The sequence below is a fragment of the Zeugodacus cucurbitae genome, chromosome 6, assembly GCF_028554725.1.
Source record: "Zeugodacus cucurbitae isolate PBARC_wt_2022May chromosome 6, idZeuCucr1.2, whole genome shotgun sequence".
Classification (NCBI taxonomy): Eukaryota; Metazoa; Arthropoda; class Insecta; order Diptera; family Tephritidae; genus Zeugodacus; species Zeugodacus cucurbitae.
This window is the reverse complement of record NC_071671.1, coordinates 49,811,542-49,831,023: the sequence shown is the minus strand read 5'-3', so window position 1 is coordinate 49,831,023 and position 19,482 is coordinate 49,811,542. Positions and strand designations below refer to the sequence as shown.

The window sequence follows — 19,482 nt, the reverse complement described above, 5'->3', positions numbered from 1 at the left end:
TTTGAGTCAATTAAGAGCCTGGTAAAAAATTATTTCTAAGCCTTAAAATATTTGAAATTCTATTATAAAACGTGAAAGTTCCGACTGAAAACCTGTACGCTGTAAAATGTGTTTCACTTATGGAGAATTGATGGATTCTGAAGTTCTTCATTTTTGAAAAAGATTCTTAAATCTGTGGTATTGGAGACAAGGAACTAATATTGTATGTATTTGGAGGATGGGATCATGTGTAGAAGTTCACGCAAGTGAGGAAAGTTTTTGATTGTCATTCACTTGGGAGTGGCCAGAAACGATTCTTCTCCACTTGGTTCAAGCAGCTCACGACTTCCGGTTTTAGACCAAGTATCCTCTGGGTAGCCAACAGACATCCGTTTGAAGGCGAGCTAAAGTGAGAAGGCGGAAGAGAAGGACGATGTGACCAAAGATGCTTTCTATGAGCGCCTAGAACGTACCTATGAGCGCTGCCCCCGCCACGATGTAAAAGTCGTGCTTGGCGATTTTAACGCCAGGGTGGGTAAAGAAGGTGTCTTTGGCACAACAGTCGGAAAATTCAGCCTCCATGACGAAACATCGCCAAACGGCCTGAGGCTGATCGACTTCTCTGGGGCCCGAAATATGGTCGTCTGTAGTACCAGATTCCAGCATAAGAAAATACATCAAGCTACTTGGCTGTCTCCTGATCGAAACACGCGGAACCAAATCGATCACGTTGTGATAGACGGAAGACATGTCTCCTGTGTTTTAGACGTGCGTACGCTCCGAGGACCAAATATAGACTCGGACCATTATCTGGTCGCAGCGAAGATACGCACCCGCCTCTATGCAGCAAAGTCCGAATGGACGAAAGCACTCCAGCACTGAAAGTGTTCGATGTAGTACCCGCCGGAGGAAGCCGAGGAAGGGGAAGGCCTCCACTCCGTTGGAGGGACCAGGTGGAGAGCGACCTGGTTAAACTTGGGATCTCCAACTGGCGCCGAACTGCGAAGGAGAGAGAGAGGTGGCGCACTATCGTCGATTCGGCTATAACCGGCTAAACGGTTGCAACGCCAATCACATACATACATTTTTAGGAACATTTTCATGAAACCTTTCGGATCTTGGTATTCTGTAATAGCTTTATGTAGAGTATTCTAGATCAGAAAATTCCGCTAATGGTGGCGATACCTGAAACCCACGAAGATTTGTATGAAAACATAATCCACCTGAAAATATTTATGTAGATTTATAAATTTTAAGTCAGTTCAGATCTATAATTGAAAATTTTGGAACCGGAAAGTTCAAGAGACTTAATGCTGGACTTTGTTTATGGATAAATTTCGATCCCTAACTGTCGATGAAATCTATAACTTCGAAGTTGTAAGTAAAAACTGCATATATTTGTTGAAAAGTGGTCGAAAAGTCCAAAGTGTTTCAGTAGTGATGGGTGTATGTAAAAAATTAATACGACAATCTAGATATATGCCTACGGTTAGGGCTGCAAGAAAAAACTCAGGAACTAAATATACTTAAAATTTACTAATATTGGTGGTGAATGAGAGCCACAGAGAGAGATTCTTGACAAAAAAAATTGTTGGCAATATATAATACATATACCCCAGTCAAATAATTATATGTGCATTTCTGCTTTTGTTTATATTTCTTATTCACTGTTATTTTTTGGATTTCTGTAAATGTGGAATAAAAGGTTGATATGTTACCGCCACTATGCAACGAAAATTGTTTCATACTTTTCTCGTTCGTTGTACAGTTACATTAAGAATATGCTTTTGAATTGGATATTGCATAGTAAATATTTATATGTGCAAAATTAGTTTAGCGGATCTTTCTTACTGATAGTGTCGCAGCAATAATAATGTTAGATTATCAGCTGAGGAACAAGTAATAATCATAGTAATGCATGAAAGCGGTTCCAAAATGGCTCTAGACCAAAGCGACATCCGAACTGTTTCTTAAATTTTTTTAAAAACCCCACTAATTATGGTATAGTGCGACGCAGCGGACGAAAAACAACATTGATGAGCGGTGCGAAAGGATGATTCGACGGCTAGTAGTTGCGGACTTGATAAGCAGCGATCAAATATGGACCTAGTTAAGACAGAAAATCACAATAAATATACTTCTTCCAATTATACATAAAAATCAGTTTCTGAAACACACCTCCATGGCACCTAAACCAACGCTAAAGAAATACACAATAAAGCACATTTGAGGTTTGCAATTCTGGGCCGATAAGTGATAGAATACAGTCTTTAGTGACGAAAAAAAATTAAATTTGGTCGGCCCAGGTCATTGCAAGAAATATTGGAGAGATTCGCACCAGGAACGAGGGTCCTGCTACAAGCGATGTTTTGGAAGCGGAACCTTGATTTCATGGGCTGCATTTTGCTGCTGTGGAAAGCAATCTACATGTTTTATATCCGCTCAAATGAATGCTAATATCAATGTAGATCTTTTGGACAGCGAGTTAATAAAATTTGCAAATTTGCTGGCAATATTTATGGCATATAACTGGACATATCGAAAGGATAACGCTTCAATCCACACGAAGAACATCTTTATGTATGTGATTGGCGTTGCAACCGTTTAGCCGGTTATAGCCGAATCGACGATAGTGCGCCACCTGTCTCTCTCCTTCGCAGTTCGGCGCCAGTTGGAGATCACAAGTGTAACCAGGTCGCTCTCCACCTGGTCCCTCCAACGGAGTGGAGGCCTTCCCCTTCCTCGGCTTCCTCCGGCGGGTACTGCATCGAACACTTTCAGGGCTGGAGTGTTTTCGTCCATTCGGACAACATGACCTAGCCAGCGTAGCCGCTGTCTTTTTATTCGCTGAACTATGTCAATGTCGTCGTATAACTCGTACAGCTCATCGTTCCATCGTCTGCGGTATTCGCCGTTGCCAATGTTCTGAGGACCATAAATCTTGCGCAAAATTTTCCTCTCGAAAACTCCTAGTGTCGTCTCATCTGATGTTGACATCGTCCAAGCTTCTGCACCGTAAAGCAGGACGGGAATGATAAGCGACTTGTAGAGCTTGATTTTGGTTCGTCGAGAGAGGACTTTACTGTTCAATTGCCTACTCAGTCCAAAGTAGCACCTGTTGGCAAGAGTTATTCTGCGCTGGATTTCGAGGCTGACATTGTTCGTGTTGTTGATGCTGGTTCCCAGGTATACGAAATTATCTACGACCTCGAAGTTATGACTGTCAACAGTGACGTGGGAGCCAAGACGCGAATGCGCCGACTGTTTGTTTGATGACAGGAGATATTTCGTCTTGTCCTCATTCACCTCCAGACCCATTCGCTTCGCCTCCTTATCCATGCGGGAAAAAGCAGAACAAACGGCGCGGTTGTTGCTTCCGATGATATCAATATCATCGGCGTACGCCAGGAGCTGTACACTCTTGTAGAAGATTGTACCTTCTCGGTTTAGCTCTGCAGCTCTTATAATTTTTTCCAGCATCAGGTTAAAGAAGTCGCACGATAGTGAGTCACCTTGTCTGAAACCTCGTTTGGTATCGAACGGCTCGGAGAGGTCCTTCCAAATCATGACGGAGCTTTTGGTGTTGCTCAACGTCAATTTACACAGCCGTATTAGTTTTGCGGGGATACCAAATTCAGACATCGCGGCGTAAAGGCAAGTCCTTTTCGTGCTGTCGAAAGCAGCTTTAAAATCGACAAAAAGGTGGTGTGTGTCGATCCTCTTTTCTCGGGTCTTTTCCAAGATTTGGCGCATGGTGAATATCTGGTCAGTTGTCGATTTTCCAGGTCTAAAGCCACACTGATAAGGTCCAATCAGTTTGTTGACGGTGGGCTTTAGTCTTTCACACAATACGCTCGATAGAACCTTGTATGCGATATTTAGGAGGCTGATCCCACGGTAATTGGCGCAGATTGTGGGATCTCCCTTTTTATGGATTGGGCAGAGCACACTGAGATTCCAATCGTCAGGCATGCTTTCTTCCGACCATATTCTGCAAAGAAGCTGATGCATGCACCTTATCAGTTCTTCGCCGCCGTATTTGAATAGTTCTGCCGGTAATCTATCGGCCCCCGCTGCTTTGTTGTTCTTCAAGCGGGTAATTGCTATTCGAATTTCTTCATGGTCGGGTAATGGAACATCTGTTCCATCGTCATCGATTGGGGGATCGGGTTCGCCATCTCCTGGTGTTGTACTCTCACTGCCATTCAGCAGGTCGGAGAAGTGTTCCCTCCATAATCCCAGTATGCCCTGGACATCGGTTACCAGATTACCACCTTGGTCTCTACATGAGGATGCTCCGGTCTTGAAACCTTCGTTAAGTCGCTTCATTTTTTCATAAAATTTTCGAGCATTCCCTCTGTCTGCCAGCTTCTCAAGCTCTTCGTACTCACGCATTTCGGCCTCTTTCTTTTTTTGTCTGCAAATGCGTCTCGCTTCCCTCTTCAGCTCTCGGTATCTATCCCATCCCGCACGTGTTGTGGTCGTTTGCAATGTTGCGAGGTAGGCAGTCTGTTTTCTCTCCGCTGCGAGACGGCACTCCTCATCGTACCAGCTTGTTTTTTGTCGTTGCCGAAAACCAATTGTTTCGGCTGCAGCGGTACGCAGTGAGTTTGAGATGCCGTTCCACAGTTCCCTTATACCGAGATGCTGATGAGTGCTCTCAGAGAGTAGGAGTGCAAGTCGAGTAGAGTATTTCGTGGCTGTCTGTTGCGATTGCAGCTTTTCGACGTCGAACCTTCCTTGTGTTTGTTGACGGGCATTCTTTGCTGCACAGAGGCGGGTGCGTATCTTCGCTGCGACCAGATAATGGTCCGAGTCTATATTTGGTCCTCGGAGCGTACGCACGTCTAAAACACAGGAGACATGCCTTCCGTCTATCACAACGTGATCGATTTGGTTCCGCGTGTTTCGATCAGGAGACAGCCAAGTAGCTTGATGTATTTTCTTATGCTGGAATCTGGTACTACAGACGACCATATTTCGGGCCCCAGCGAAGTCGATCAGCCTCAGGCCGTTTGGCGATGTTTCGTCATGGAGGCTGAATTTTCCGACTGTTGTGCCAAAGACACCTTCTTTACCCACCCTGGCGTTAAAATCACCAAGCACGACTTTTACATCGTGGCGGGGGCAGCGCTCATAGGTGCGTTCTAGGCGCTCATAGAAAGCATCTTTGGTCACATCGTCCTTCTCTTCCGTTGGGGCGTGGGCGCAAATCAGCGATATGTTGAAGAACCTCGCTTTGATGCGGATTGTGGCTAGACGTTCATCCACCGGGGTGAATGCCAGGACTCTGCGACGGAGTCTCTCTCCCACCACAAATCCAACACCAAATTTGCGCTCCTTTATATGGCCGCTGTAGTAGATGTCACAAGAACCCACCTTCTTCCGTCCTTGTCCCGTCCATCGCACTTCTTGGATGGCGGTGATGTCAGCCTTAAGTCGTATGAGGACATCAACCAGCTGGGCAGAGGCACCTTCCCAAATAAGGGTCCGGACATTCCAGGTGCATGCCCTTATATCATTATCCTTAAAACGTTTGCAGGGGTCGTCATCAAAAGGGGGGTGTCTCATCCGAGGCTTTCGTAGATTTTTCATTGGGGGGTGTTTTTATGTGGTGGGTCCCAAACCCTACGCACAACCGCATAAGCGGGCTTCGCCTTCTCACTTTAGCTCACCTTCAAACGGATGTCTGTTGGCTACCCAGAGGATACTTGGTCTAAAACCGGAAGTCGTGAGCTGCTTGAACCATGTGGAGAAGAATCGTTTCTGGCCACTCCCAAGTGAGTGACAATCAAAAACTTTCCTCACTTGCGTGAACTTCTACACATGATCCCATCCTCCAATCTCCAATCTTTAACGAACGGAAAATTCCGGTATTACAATTTGCAGCATTGAGTTCGAACCTAAATCCTATTGAGGATCTCTGGGGGAACCTCTTTGCTCCTATTTTCCAAAACGGAAAGCAGTTTGAGGCAGTACGTCACCTTAAATTTGCCATAAAGCAAGAATCTGCCAATATTTACATAAATATTCTACAGTCAGTAGTTAATTCTCTGATTAAGCGGCTTAAGTTAGTTAGTAAATATAAGGAGAATTCTACTGACTATTAAAATAAACATTTCTTTCAGTTATACTCAAATGTATAGGCTTTACTGGTAAAAATAGTAAAATGCACATATAAATATTTACTATTAGCCTAAACTTCAATTCTGTTTTAAAGTTTAAAAAATATTTTGAAATTTGTTAATTTTTTATTATTTATATCGTATCCATTAATAATAACAAACCTGAATACTCAGAAATATTTTGCAATTGTGTAATTTGAATTTTTTTTGCACAAAGTTCATGCACATATAATTATTTGACTGAGGTAAGTTCTTTAAGAAATGAAGAAAGACATACATTTTTAAAAGACAATTCGCTAAACTAGTTAAAACAAGTAATGAAAGAAGTCTATCGATGCAAAATTTTTCGCGAGCCATTCTGTCGAATCATGTAGGGAGATTATCAAGCTGATATTATTTTGGTGTACGTGTTTTTGATTTGTTATTATTGAAAGAAAAATCAGCAAGTTGACTAAGAAATGCCAAGACAACAAAGTCTGCAAAAATCGAACCATCCCAAATGTGAAATCCAGTATGTTGATTGCATGATATTAAGATATCAGCTCTCAGATTTTATATTTTAATTCTCTTTGTTTAGTCTGTATATACATTACATATGTGTTCTAAAGGTCTTTCGATATCATTCACTATCCAATTTGTCATTGTTCTATACAAAATTTATCAAAATCACAGAGTACAGTATGACACATTATTATTGACACTGAACAATTCATTACAAATATATGTAAATAATTTCATATTTATGTGGCAAACGCTTTAATAAACACTTACATTTAATATTTAATGTTGTTTTCAAAATCACTGAAATTTTATACACTATATTTACCAAAATGTTTTTGAAAAATTTCTTCGAAAGACACACTTTGTTAACTGTTAAACCCAAAATTTTAATACTACACCTCAAATTTACTTAAGTAAAATGAAAACGAAATAATTTTTATAATCTTCACGCGTTGAACGGTTGTCAGTAACTGTCAAAGTAAAAGTAAAAATCAATGTTTTTATCAGTTCAAGAGATTGCCAAGCCTATGCCAAAACGCAAAGTGAAACGCAAAAGATAATTTCATACAAGATAAATGAAATTAATTATTTCAAATAAATATATGTAATTGCGAAACAATGATTCATTGAGAGGCATTCTTCTATGTATTTGCATTTCTGATAATCCGAAATATTTGTATGACTAATATTAATATATACTATAGTAAAGGTAGGTAAGTGGTTTACTTACACACCCCCCATACTTAACGTACATATTAGTAGTTATTGCACTTTATGATCTGTGCTGTTCATCATTGCGCAAATAGTTGGCAACTCTGTGTGTGTATTTAAAGTGTTTTTAATCTTATCAGACTTATCACAAATGCTACACCACCGCGCTTCAGCTTCTGCCAAGTGAGGTGTTGACTTGTATGTATATATTTTTACAAATACTTGTATGTACATATGTACGTATATTGGACTAAATATTAATGTATATCAAATAGACATATAGTCGCTATTGGGATGTTGTCAATAAATGGTGCAAAAGCGTCGCATTGCTATCAGTGATTATCACTTGTTATCAAGTGTTTATATTTGTTTATAGTACTGTACAAAAATTAAAAATTAAGTTATTGGTTAAAAAATAATTTTTGATCAAACATATTGTATTTGGTTATTCGTAAATTTTTTATTAATGTTTTTTATAGAAGAAACGACTAATAATTGTACGGTGGCGCAAAATGAAAAAAAAAATATTTCTACTTTTTTTACGAAAGTCATGACCCAGAAAATAAGTAAAAAAATATTTCAAACAAAAAAACAAAGAGTCCATATTACAAATCTCATTCTATTATCATCAATGAAAAATCAAAATTCTCGAGATATCATATCAATAAAAAATATTTTTGTTGAACAGTGTAAGCCACTTACTGATAAGTAAATTATATTCAATTTATTATCATCACATAGATAATAAGTAATCTTTTAAATTTTAAAATATAGTATCTCTTGACTATATTATTCCAATATTCTAAAAAATTGCATACTTTTTGGCGTAAAATAAAATACTTAGAACGAGGCATTCTTTTAGCCGATTTTTTCAACATTCTGGTTGAACTGTGTATTTGAATAATATCGAGTATAATTAATTCCCCATACTATTCATATTTTATCTATGAAAAATTATATGATACGATATATATACGATATCGGCTTAATTATTCTGCAAGATCATTCTTAATAACCATTGCTTGAAGTGTAGAAGGATCTCAAAATAATTTTTGGTTACTAATATGTTTGAAAAAAAAAAGAGAGCTCGACAAGTCATTGACAAAAGACTATAGTCTCTTTAACTTTATTCAAGAAGGATTATATTCTTTCAGGTTTCATGAGACAATGTGGTAATCTCGCTAAATGCGAATTCATATATGCTATAACTGAATACATTCGAGTGGTAGAGTAATTCAGTTTCCAGAGACTTTGATTTCGAAGAATACCGAACAAAGCAGTACTACTCTCACCAGTGATAGATTGATTAAGGAAAGCAGATTGTATCAATCAAGTTGTATCAAGTATCTTTGTATCAAACATCAAACCCTACCTAGAAGAAATCTAAGATGTCAAGTATAATCACCCTAATATAAGCAAAGGTGATAAAGGTCCTTGAAAAAGGTGGACTAATCCAAAAGAATTCACATTTGTCATGGTCTTAAGATTAGAAATCTCAGATTAACCCAATTGAGGCGAGTTAATAAGTTTTAAACCTACACTTTAAGGTACAACTGATCACATATATAGGAAATGTATACTATTAAGTTAGAAAATTGTACCACAAACAAATGAAATGATCACCGATTTATAAAGCGAGTGGAGGAATAAACTTTTCTCTCTTCGCTTCCACTTACCGTGTCTCATTAGTACGCTATGCTGTGGATTACGAATGATACGTATTTGTCGGTCCGTGTTTTGTGGTTCACCAAATTCACCACCAATATCCTTTGGCAATTGCCACAGTGCGCTACGCTCCTCGAGGTGATCGCGTGGAAAGTAAAGCGGCGCTAGCACTTCATAAATGCCACGTTCGTGTGCGCTAACACACAATATCACAATTTGCGTTTGATATTTATCTAAAAATCGACGAATTGTACCTGCAAGCAGAAGTGAATATTAATTATTTGTATAAATTTAAAATCAATATTTGTAGAGTAATTACGCAATGCTATGTGGGCAGCTAAATCGGCTGGGAAACTACTCTGATTGGCACTTAAGTTGCTGATAGCGATTGTACGTTGATTTAGTTCTTTAGCTTTGTACAAAGCATTTCTGCAAAGAGAAAATAAATAAAAGAATGGAAATATTTGCATTAAAATATAAAATATGAGAGTTTCCCCACATGTGGGAGATGTTTAATAAGGTATGGACCATTTCCCTTCATAACAATTTTAAAATCGTGCTGATAATAAAGAGTTCTCTACAACCTGTTCTACAAAAACTACAAGACAAATTCTTGATCAATAAGACTAGCAGAGCCATTTGCTACCATTAAATATTAATAAAATAGATCCCAAGATATATAAATAGGATTAAACCAAATTGTGAAATTGAAAGATTGTGAAGAGGGCAATCGGTAGAATTTTCAATACCTTTTGTAGTAGACTAATTAACATTTGATTAGTTCGAATCTATTGATATCTAAAGAAATAGTTCAGTGGACATTATTCATATTTATACCGAAAGCAACTGATGCGCTTTCAAAACTACCAAGCTAAAAACAGATTTCGGAAGGACTAGAAAAATATTCCAACGGTACACATATTCTAACAGTAAGTAATAAATTCCTTTTTCTTTATGGCTCTACGGATCTACGAAATCCGACTAAATGAGAAATATCAAAATAAACGGGATCGGAGTTTAAAATAGAATGTCTAATTGAGCTAGATCCCTCTAATGTTGTAAGTTGATAGCTTTATGATAATGAAATGAAACGAGAAAAAATAAAGCAATGTAATTGATATAGTTGGTTCCTAGAATGGTTCGCAGATTAATGCATTTGACGCGTTCGGATTCATCGACGACTAATGGAACTGAAACAAATCGTCCACAGATCACCACTTGTTCACTTGTTACATATTTTTTAGCATTAATACAATTCTGATGTTCTTTAAGGATCATTTAGACAAATGAGGTATTTTAATATATTGAGATACCGTAGAAATATTGAATAAAATACTACGAAAGCTGATTACGAATTCATTACCTGTGAAGTAGTAATTTTCTATGAATTTCGATTGGGCCGTCAGCAATATATTGATCAACATGTTTCGTCTGTTGGTAAGGACGTAGTATCTCCATGCAACCAAACTTTGCTGATTGACTGAACCCATGTGATACAGAGATATACCACGCTATTAAATTGGATTTCCTTCCTTTATTCGAATATTTATCCCAATTAAAATAAAATTTGGTTTCCAAAAAGAATATCTCGCGATATAAATAATTTGAGAGAGCAAGGTTCAATCAAAAAAAGTAAAGTTACTCGAATGATCTATCAGAGGGATACTTGTGAGAACCTATTTTTAAGGTTACAGAGGATGAGCGAATCTGATATCAAAAGACAATCGAAAGATGTGAAAAAAGCCTGGATAAATATCTCAACTACTCCCGATTAAAATTATCTACAAAACCGGTGCAGCCTCTGAATTTGATACTCGGTGGTATCAAAGTTTAATCGGCCGATGTAATGAAAACTAAACTAACACAAAATATTGGACTTCAAGATTCTATTATTTTTTTATAATAATTAACTCAAGATATAGCGATTAGCAAATACAAATTAAATAGATTGGATTATTAAATAAATAAGAAATTAAATAATTAGTTCAAATTGATCGACGAGGTTGGACAATTGTGAAAATAGCGTCAAGAGGCTGGAAAAATATCTCAACTACTCCTGGTCTACAAAAATATCTACAAAGCAGCAACAGTTTCCCAATTTGGTACTCGGTCGTAACAAAGTTCGAACTAACACAAATTATGGAACATTAAGTACTGAACATATTTTTATTACGTACACCTCCACTACCAATACCAATACCAAACTATTACCCCCTGTTACCTGTAAGAGTAATGCAATGTACTTTCAGCAGCACTTTTGAATGTCTCCTTAACAGCTGGTCCGACGGTGTGTATCACAAATTTGGCTGGTAAATTGTAGCCACGCGTAACGCACACCTCACCAGTTCGGCACTCTACGCGTTGAAGAGAAACAAGAAGATCGGTTAAATTTGAGAATATGTCGGCTATTGCACATACGCACCTTTTAGATTATTGCTTAATTCTTCTTTCAATTGATTACCGGCAGCGGCATAAATGCGTTCGGCAAGTGGATTAGTCTCGTTTTGTGTCTCCTCGATAATATTTGTGATGGCGTCCACTTCGAGTGTGGTTACATCGCCATCCCTATAACGATGATATGCAAAATAACGGTACTTATATAATATGAAGTTGAATGAATTAATTAAAGGTAATTGTACTCACCACAATAAAAAGCGATTATTAACATCTTTTGATAACGGAAATGGACTGCAATTGTGACGTGGTCCCCCCAAAGTGGAGTAATCCGTTATTGGCAGACGGGTATCTGTCTTCTCTGAGCCACCCCAGACTGAGAGTGTGTCAAATTTTACTTTCTGTTTACGGGTGTGGTGGATGGGTGGTGTTGTAGGTGAATATGTTTGGGGAAGAAAAATGAAAACAACCGTTAATTGTTTATTAACGTCTCTTATATATTTATTTCGTATGCTTGTTTTACGATTGCTTGAAGGCGTTGATTACTTACGCACAATGTCGAGTCTGACGACGTCTTACAATCCTCATTGGAATTGGAATCAAGGCGCATGTCTCTGCAAGGGAAGAAAGTGCGTTCATTAGCGTTATTACAATCAGCAGTATACATCTATTTATCTATATATCTATGTAATTAAGTATATACATTTAGTTGCTTTTAAGTTGCAAGTTATGATATAATAGCATTGCGTTACGTTGCTATTGATTGGGAAATACACGAGTGTACACACGCGAGGAAAAATTTTCAAGGTAACATTTTATTCCTTCTCCACTTTTTTTATTGTTTTTTTATGTTTTTTTTTTTTGGTTTTTGCGTTTTTTTTATTTTTGGGATGGCCAGGAAGTTATGCCGCTATAAGGTATGTAGTTTCTATTTTGCTTTCTCCTATTTTTAGCTATTGACATTTAATGATATCCAATGTTGTGTCTTGGGAGTTTCGGTGGAGGTTGTTTGTTTTTGTTTTTCTTTATACCGTTATTTTACAATTTGTAACTTTTATGGCTTTCTAAGGTGTATAAGTGTGTAATTTCAGGCGCGATTGGAGTTACGAACTCATACCTTTATAATTTTGAAAGCACTTCAATGAATTTCTTGCGGTAAATTAAATAACGGTATAAAATACGACATCAAATCCACTTTTTTATTGGAAATTTAACGGTTATTATTTTAGAAGTTATCAAAAACTTTTTGTTTAGGATTTTCAAAAACTCGATTACTTTTCAACTTAACATGCACTTTAGGGTCCTAATACTCGTTGTTCAATCCGGTTCTTTATTCAGTTCTTAGTTCTTATAATCAACGTCGGATATATACATAGGTTCTCATGAAAAAACAGGGATTTCATCTGAATTTTGCACTATATCACAAGAAACTGTGAGAATTTAATTCCGTTGTGTTAACGACCATCTTGTTTCCATAAAAGAACCCATAAAACGTATATCCACATATTTAGTAATCGTCAATGTGTATCCACATATTTAGTAATCGTCAATGGGTGAAAAGAAACACGTTTCGGAAGGTAATTTTGGTGATTGCTATTAACAATTTGAAGAGAATTAATTTGATAAAAAAAAATTCTATCGGATTTTTTGTTCAGTTAGCTTAAACTCAGTTGAATCTTCCAGAAGATTGAGAGCCGGTCTGATCAGGTATTGTTCTTATTTTAATGTGTATACAGTGAGCCGACAGAGAGACTTTATTAAATAACATATTTATCAAGGAGGCAACACAAAGTCGTCCCTAACAAAACACACTTTAAATATTAGTAATTGCGATAGTTGTTGTTGATCCAAATGTTACACGTGCTTATATATGTATGTATACTCCATGTGAGCGTATAATCTTGCTATAATACCCTTTAATTTGCTTTTGACCTGAAGTTTACTTTTAGTCATTAAATTTTTGTATCATAAAACTAGAATACAAGGATACATATTTGTATAATACTACTATGTAACAGCACTTATTTACGTTAACTTACAAATATGTGTGTTCATTTGTTATCTCATATATATTAAAGTGCCGCTACATTAGGGTGAAATGCTGATTTAATTTAGGTGACATAAAGCTAAATTATGCTTATGAAAATATATAATATTAACAATATATCTAAACAACAGTTGGTTTACAAGAAGTATAGGATGACTGTATTCAAAATATAATTTCAGCTTTCGCGAAAAGCTTCAACTGCGGAGCTTTCACTACAGAGCTTTCATCGTAGAGCTTTACTATATATTAAATTAAATATATGAATTATTTCGTGATCATTGCTAATCTGAGTGAACACAGACCAAACCAAACTTTAGAGTCTTTTTCAAAAAGTTTGAAGCTTAATGTCAAAGCTCTGAAAGAATTTTATGCATTACGGAAATCTCAAATGTTCATATCTCAAGTCTGAGAGATCTCAAGTAAAAATTTACACTTTTTTCAAGAAAGCGGAAGCTTATGTCAAAACTCAGTGCCGATTTCATTCAATAAAAAAGTATCACAGAACCTCCAGGGATTGAACTTTAAAAATCGAATTAAAGAGAACATCGACTGCATAACTGCCTAACTTTCAAGTTATATTTTATTATTATAATAATTGCTATTTTTATTTACATTAATTTTATGACCACTGCACTAGTAAAGTTTTTGAAATCCGTTTTCATTAAGTTTATGGTTGCACTTTAACGCACTTTAACCAACAGTAATTAGCTTGATTAAAAATTTGTTGCATATCAGGAGAGTTGTGTGTAGACATAAGCACTATAATAAATTTTAATAAGTCTGGACATTAAATAAATTAAAAATGTGCGACGAAATTGGCATGCGTTTATGGCGCAAGTTTATGGGTTCGTTGATATGTATGCTTAATAACGGTCTGCTGTCATATATGCTGATATAGGTGAGAAATTTCTAAGTTGAGTAGGTTTGAGGATATGTGGGTTTGAATAAATTTGATATTGTTGTGATCTGCAGTAATGAGCAGAGCGTCTTAAGGGGTTATATACAGTTAGACGGCCGAAAAAAAGTGAATTTTCCAGAATTTTTTGTGAGAAAACTTTTGAATTTATTGATCCAAAAGTTTATACACATATTATGGTATCTTTTAACTGTATCTTAAGACTTAGTACTAGTAAAAATATTTATTTGAAAAAGAGCTACAGCTGATCTCCAGGAGAATCTCCTCTCAAAAAAGACGTTTTGCGGTGACCACTATATCTCGGAACTGGATCATCCGAAATTAAAAAACCAAACAGATTTCGTTAAAATAATGTTAAATCTAGTAATTAATCGAAGGAATAAGCAAAATAAATTTTTTTGACAAAATGGCGGTTTCTCAAAAAAAAAATCGATTTTTCACTGACATTTCAGCCTTAAATTGTTTATAAAAAAAAAAAATATTTATCGGAGAGAAAAAATCTTCGATTAACTACTAAAAAATATACTTAAGAAGGTCGTGTTAAAATTTGAGACTAATCGGTCTAGCCGTTTTCGAGTAATGTTGGTCACCGACTTTGAAAATACCATTTTGAGAAAAACGCGTTTAAAGTTTGAACCTTGTACTTTCAAGCACCCTGAAACGCCTTTTCAAATTTTTCATTTGCTTGTAACTTTGAAAATATTCACCGGAACGATATGAAATTTTCTGTGTGTATTCTTGAATATATGTACATTAAGAAAATGAAATAAAAAAAATCGATTTTTTGAAAGTTCTAACTGTATATAACCCCTTAATTCATAAATAATAAACTTATTATATATTCAAAACCTTTGAAAGAAGCTTTAGAGCATTTATTCGAAATATTATCGTTCATAAATGACATATATGTATTCGAACTGGTCGAAACAGAGCATTTGAGGCAGCTATTAAACTTTTCCATACCAAAACTGTCAGAAAAATTAAAAAAACAAAAATTAAATTTCCATTGAACTATTGTAAAGACCACTCCACTTTATTTGCTTCTTTTTTTTGTTGTTGTTTTATTTATGTTTCACTTTAATTTAAGTCTGCGTTGACTTTCCAGAAAATTGCAGTGATCACATGCAATCTATGTCAATAAAATACTTTGAAAGACTGATTGCATGAAACATATTTATCTTTAAGTTAATTTTGTTCTTTTTTTCTTGTTGGTTTACATATCAATTAGCATTTTTGTCACCCGAAACACATTAACTCATCATTTATGGACATATCAGTTTAGACACCATATGCATATTTACACGCATGTATTACCTTAATCATTTACCCAAATAAATATCGGCATACTTGTGTACTAGGGTGGTCAATATGTAGATATTTGTGATGAACTTGAAAATATAATTTCCTAAAAAAGATACCCAATCAACTGCATGGAGGTGGCTTCAATGCGCACTGAGGTTATGGTAGTTAAAAAATCAAGTCTTGCAATAGTCTAGTCTTCAAGAAAATATAGCATTTTCATTAGCTCCAAATAACACTCAACAAAAATTATAGTTATGTTTGGACTCAGTAGTGAGCGCGTAGAGTAGAGTGCTTAATTAAAAAAAATAATGAGAAATCACTGAATTAATAAAACAAAAGAATATGTGGAATTTAAAAAAATCGAATAATGATGGATAGTGAATAGTAACATAATCCAAATAATATTTTCGTGTACTTATCGAGAGTGTTTGTCATTTATATATGATACTCAGTCTTTAATCTTATCATCTTGTCATAATAGCGGTCCTTGATTAAAAAATATATGATGACTTGGATCTAATCTAATAATCTAAGATACTGGGGAGTATTCTTTGAATTATTCTAACTGTCCCCTAACCCAATTCATCCAGTGTATATTATTCTATATTCCCATTAAAGTTTCTATTACTTCCACTAAAAGCGGAAAACAAAATCTTATAAGAATTTTGATGAACATTTTGCAAACCATTTTGTTAAACAAACACTGTAGACCGTGGTATAAATGCTGGTTTCTCTAGTTACAATCCAGGCAACGAGTCGTCAGACATTTCAATTCATTTCATATGAGACCCAGTATATAAGAGTCGAAGAGCCAATGGTTTTTCCTAGCATCAAGTTTTGTCTCGACTGTGAATAGGCATTGATTATAATGTACCCGAAAGTTAGGTTAGGTTTCATTAAGTGGTTGTCAATTAGCGCACCTAGGCCTTTGGGAGCCGCATTGTGACACCACCCGGACTCGAATCCCCTCACACTATTAAGTCCTCTTTGAACCACTCTGTGGTCTTGATAAAGTGAATTAACTCACATAATTTTTTAGGAAACCGCGTCCAAACACCACGAGATCTTGATAATGTTTTAGTTGTATATCGGGAATTACCGAATAATACATTGGGCGTTTTATGCGAATAACAAGATTAATGGAAGATATTCTCGAGTTAGGGTCAGAAGTAGAATATGTATGTAATTCATACTATGAACCATAACCTATTATATTTCAGAGTATAACCTGTCTTTGCAGAATATGGTCGGAAGAAAGCATGCCTGACGATTGGAATCTCAGTGTGCTCTGCCCAATCCATAAAAAGGGAGATCCCACAAACTCCGCCAATTACTGTGGGATCAGCATACTAAATATCGCATACTAGGTTCTATCGAGCGTACTGTGTGAAAGACTAAAGCCCACCGTCAACAAACTGATTGAACCTTATCAGTGTGGCTTTAGACCTGGAAAATCGACAACTGACCAGATATTCACCATGCGCCAAATCTTGGAGAAGACCCGTGAAAAGAGGATCGACACACACCACCTTTTTGTCGATTTTAAAGCTGCTTTCGACAGCACGAAAAGGAGCTGCCTTTACGCCGCGATGTCTGAATTTGGTATCCCCGCAAAACAAATACGGCTGTGTAAATTGACGTTGAGCAACACCAAAAGCTCCGTCATGATTGGGAAGGACCTCTCCGAGCCGTTCGATACCAAACGAGGTTTCAGACAAGGTGACTCACTATCGTGCGACTTCTTTAACCTGATGCTGGAAAAAATTATAAGAGCTGCAGAGCTAAACAGAGAAGGTACAATCTTCTACAAGAGTGTACAGCTCCTGGCGTACGCCGATGATATTGATCCAACTGGCGCCGAACTGCGAAGGAGAGAGAGAGGTGGCGCACTATCGTCGATTCGGCTATAACCGGCTAAACGGTTGCAACGCCAATCACATACATACATACATAACCTGTCACCGCTTTCTTATAGAACATTTTCATTGAAACTTTTGTTGAAAAAATACCATAAATCTGTTAAGAATTGTGAAGAAAAACATGGACAAATAAAATATCGAAGCGAAGTACATGGTAATTTCTTAAAACCCCAAAAAAAATTACAACTCTATAAACATAAAAGCAGATTTCATCGATAAAAATAAATCTGATTAACAGGAAAAATATTATTTAGGTACAAATACACGGTTATCTTTAAATATTTACCACTATACTAGAAGTTATATGAATATACATAGATATAATATATCTATAGAGTTTTTTTTCCAAAACCAGCGAAAAGATTCCACTATAATTAACTAAACGTTGAGTAAATATTTGTGTCATCCAACACACCGACACGCCACACACACACTCAAATACCCCGATTGCACCGAGCGTGTGTTAATTTGTTATGCAAAATTTTAGCCACAAATAGTACCTTTGACAATTTTATTGTTTGCTTAAATATAATAAAAGCGATAAATATTGTAAATAAAAATTTGTCATTTGCTTTTCAAACTGTTTTTTTTTTTTTAGATTTTCAGCGCTAAAAGAACTGCGATGTTGCTTTGACGAACAATTTGATTTATGCGCGCAATTCACAAATACTCGTACAACAACAACAACAGATAATTTGCTGCAAGATAATTACGCCATACTTTAATGGCCACTTAGACACGGAGAAATGTCTGTCTGTCTCTATGTACATGTGTATGTGTGTGTGATGGCATCAGTGAAGTGCCTAGATATTGCTGACGTCATTGGTTCGATTGACGTGCAAAAGCAATAAAATAAAATAAAAAAAAACAAAGTGAGTTGGAAAAAAATTAAAAAATTGAAGTGCAAAGTAAATTAAAGAAGGAAAAAAACAATAATTATCTGCCATAGTCAGCTCATTTAATTGGGCTATCGCCATTTTGGCATCATTTTCGCGATAAATCGTTATTATTCAATTGTCGATTTGTAAATTGTTTTTAGAATTTGATAATTTAAATATTGTTGGCTCACTTTTTTGCAGACGCGCATCACTGTGCAGTGCAAATGAGGTATTTGCTAAGGTATTTTTAATGAGTTTGAAGCCACCAGGCAGATGTAGGCAAATATTTTAACAGCAATGAGGGCTTGATTAGTAATCAAAGCTTGCCTTACACGAATTGTGATAAGCTACATATATACAATATACATATGATAATAGATAGATTGTAGATAGATAGATTGAAAATATATAGATTGTACCGAAAAACGGTCCATAATCATCTTCACCTTTGGTGTCCGAAAATAAAAGCTTTATTGCTTAAATTCGGTCCAAATTCAAATTTCTTTGCTCGTCGGTATGCTGTAATAGTTAGGGGGGGGGGGGGTAAATTCGGCAAGTAGTTAATAATAAACAGTTAAAATATGAACTTTGTTTTTTATTCTTTCTCAGTGGTCGTGGATACCGTTTAAAGGACAACTTGGGTTTCGTTTTGAAATGGATTGATCGTGTGAGCTTTGAGCTGAAATCCATCTAAATCCATATAAATATATATTAAGAATGAATATTGTGCTGAGATCTGTACTCATTTTTTTGGAAAGTATTCCCAGAACATTTTAAACCAAAGCCCATAGTCTTTGTTGGGGACAAACTGATTAATAACTTGGAATTTTTTGCTATATTTCAAATTCAATAGTTTTGGTTATGAAGCTTGATCGCACTTGAATTCTATTAAAATATCGCTTAGCAACTTTAGTCAACAGATCTGATTTTCTGTGACTGGTTTCTATTAAGGAAACCCTAATATTCGCCCCTGGAGGAATGATTCATGAGTTCATTGAGGTCAATATTTCTTTTTGTCCAGCCAAAAAAATTGCATTAAATATTC

The 19,482-nt window shown here is 36.2% G+C and overlaps 1 protein-coding gene across 3 annotated transcripts in view; it reads right to left on the bottom strand.

Moving 5' to 3' along the window:
* LOC105217390 (protein GDAP2 homolog) overlaps nt 1–19,482 on the bottom strand; it is a 78,397-nt gene that overhangs the window by 30,015 nt on the left and 28,900 nt on the right. For 2 of the 3 annotated variants that reach the window (XM_054233088.1, XM_054233089.1), the window contains exons 3-8: nt 11,926–11,989; nt 11,625–11,776; nt 11,404–11,546; nt 11,203–11,335; nt 9,301–9,410; nt 8,993–9,235 (exon numbers count right to left, since the gene is read on the bottom strand). In XM_054233088.1, the coding sequence (XP_054089063.1) occupies nt 8,993–9,235; nt 9,301–9,410; nt 11,203–11,335; nt 11,404–11,546; nt 11,625–11,776; nt 11,926–11,985 (841 nt within the window). In that variant the 5' untranslated portion in view covers nt 11,986–11,989. Of the gene's footprint in view, nt 1–6,875; nt 7,080–8,992; nt 9,236–9,300; nt 9,411–11,202; nt 11,336–11,403; nt 11,547–11,624; nt 11,777–11,925; nt 11,990–19,482 lie in introns of those variants that run through there. The other variant, XM_011192368.3, reaches the window with a different exon arrangement.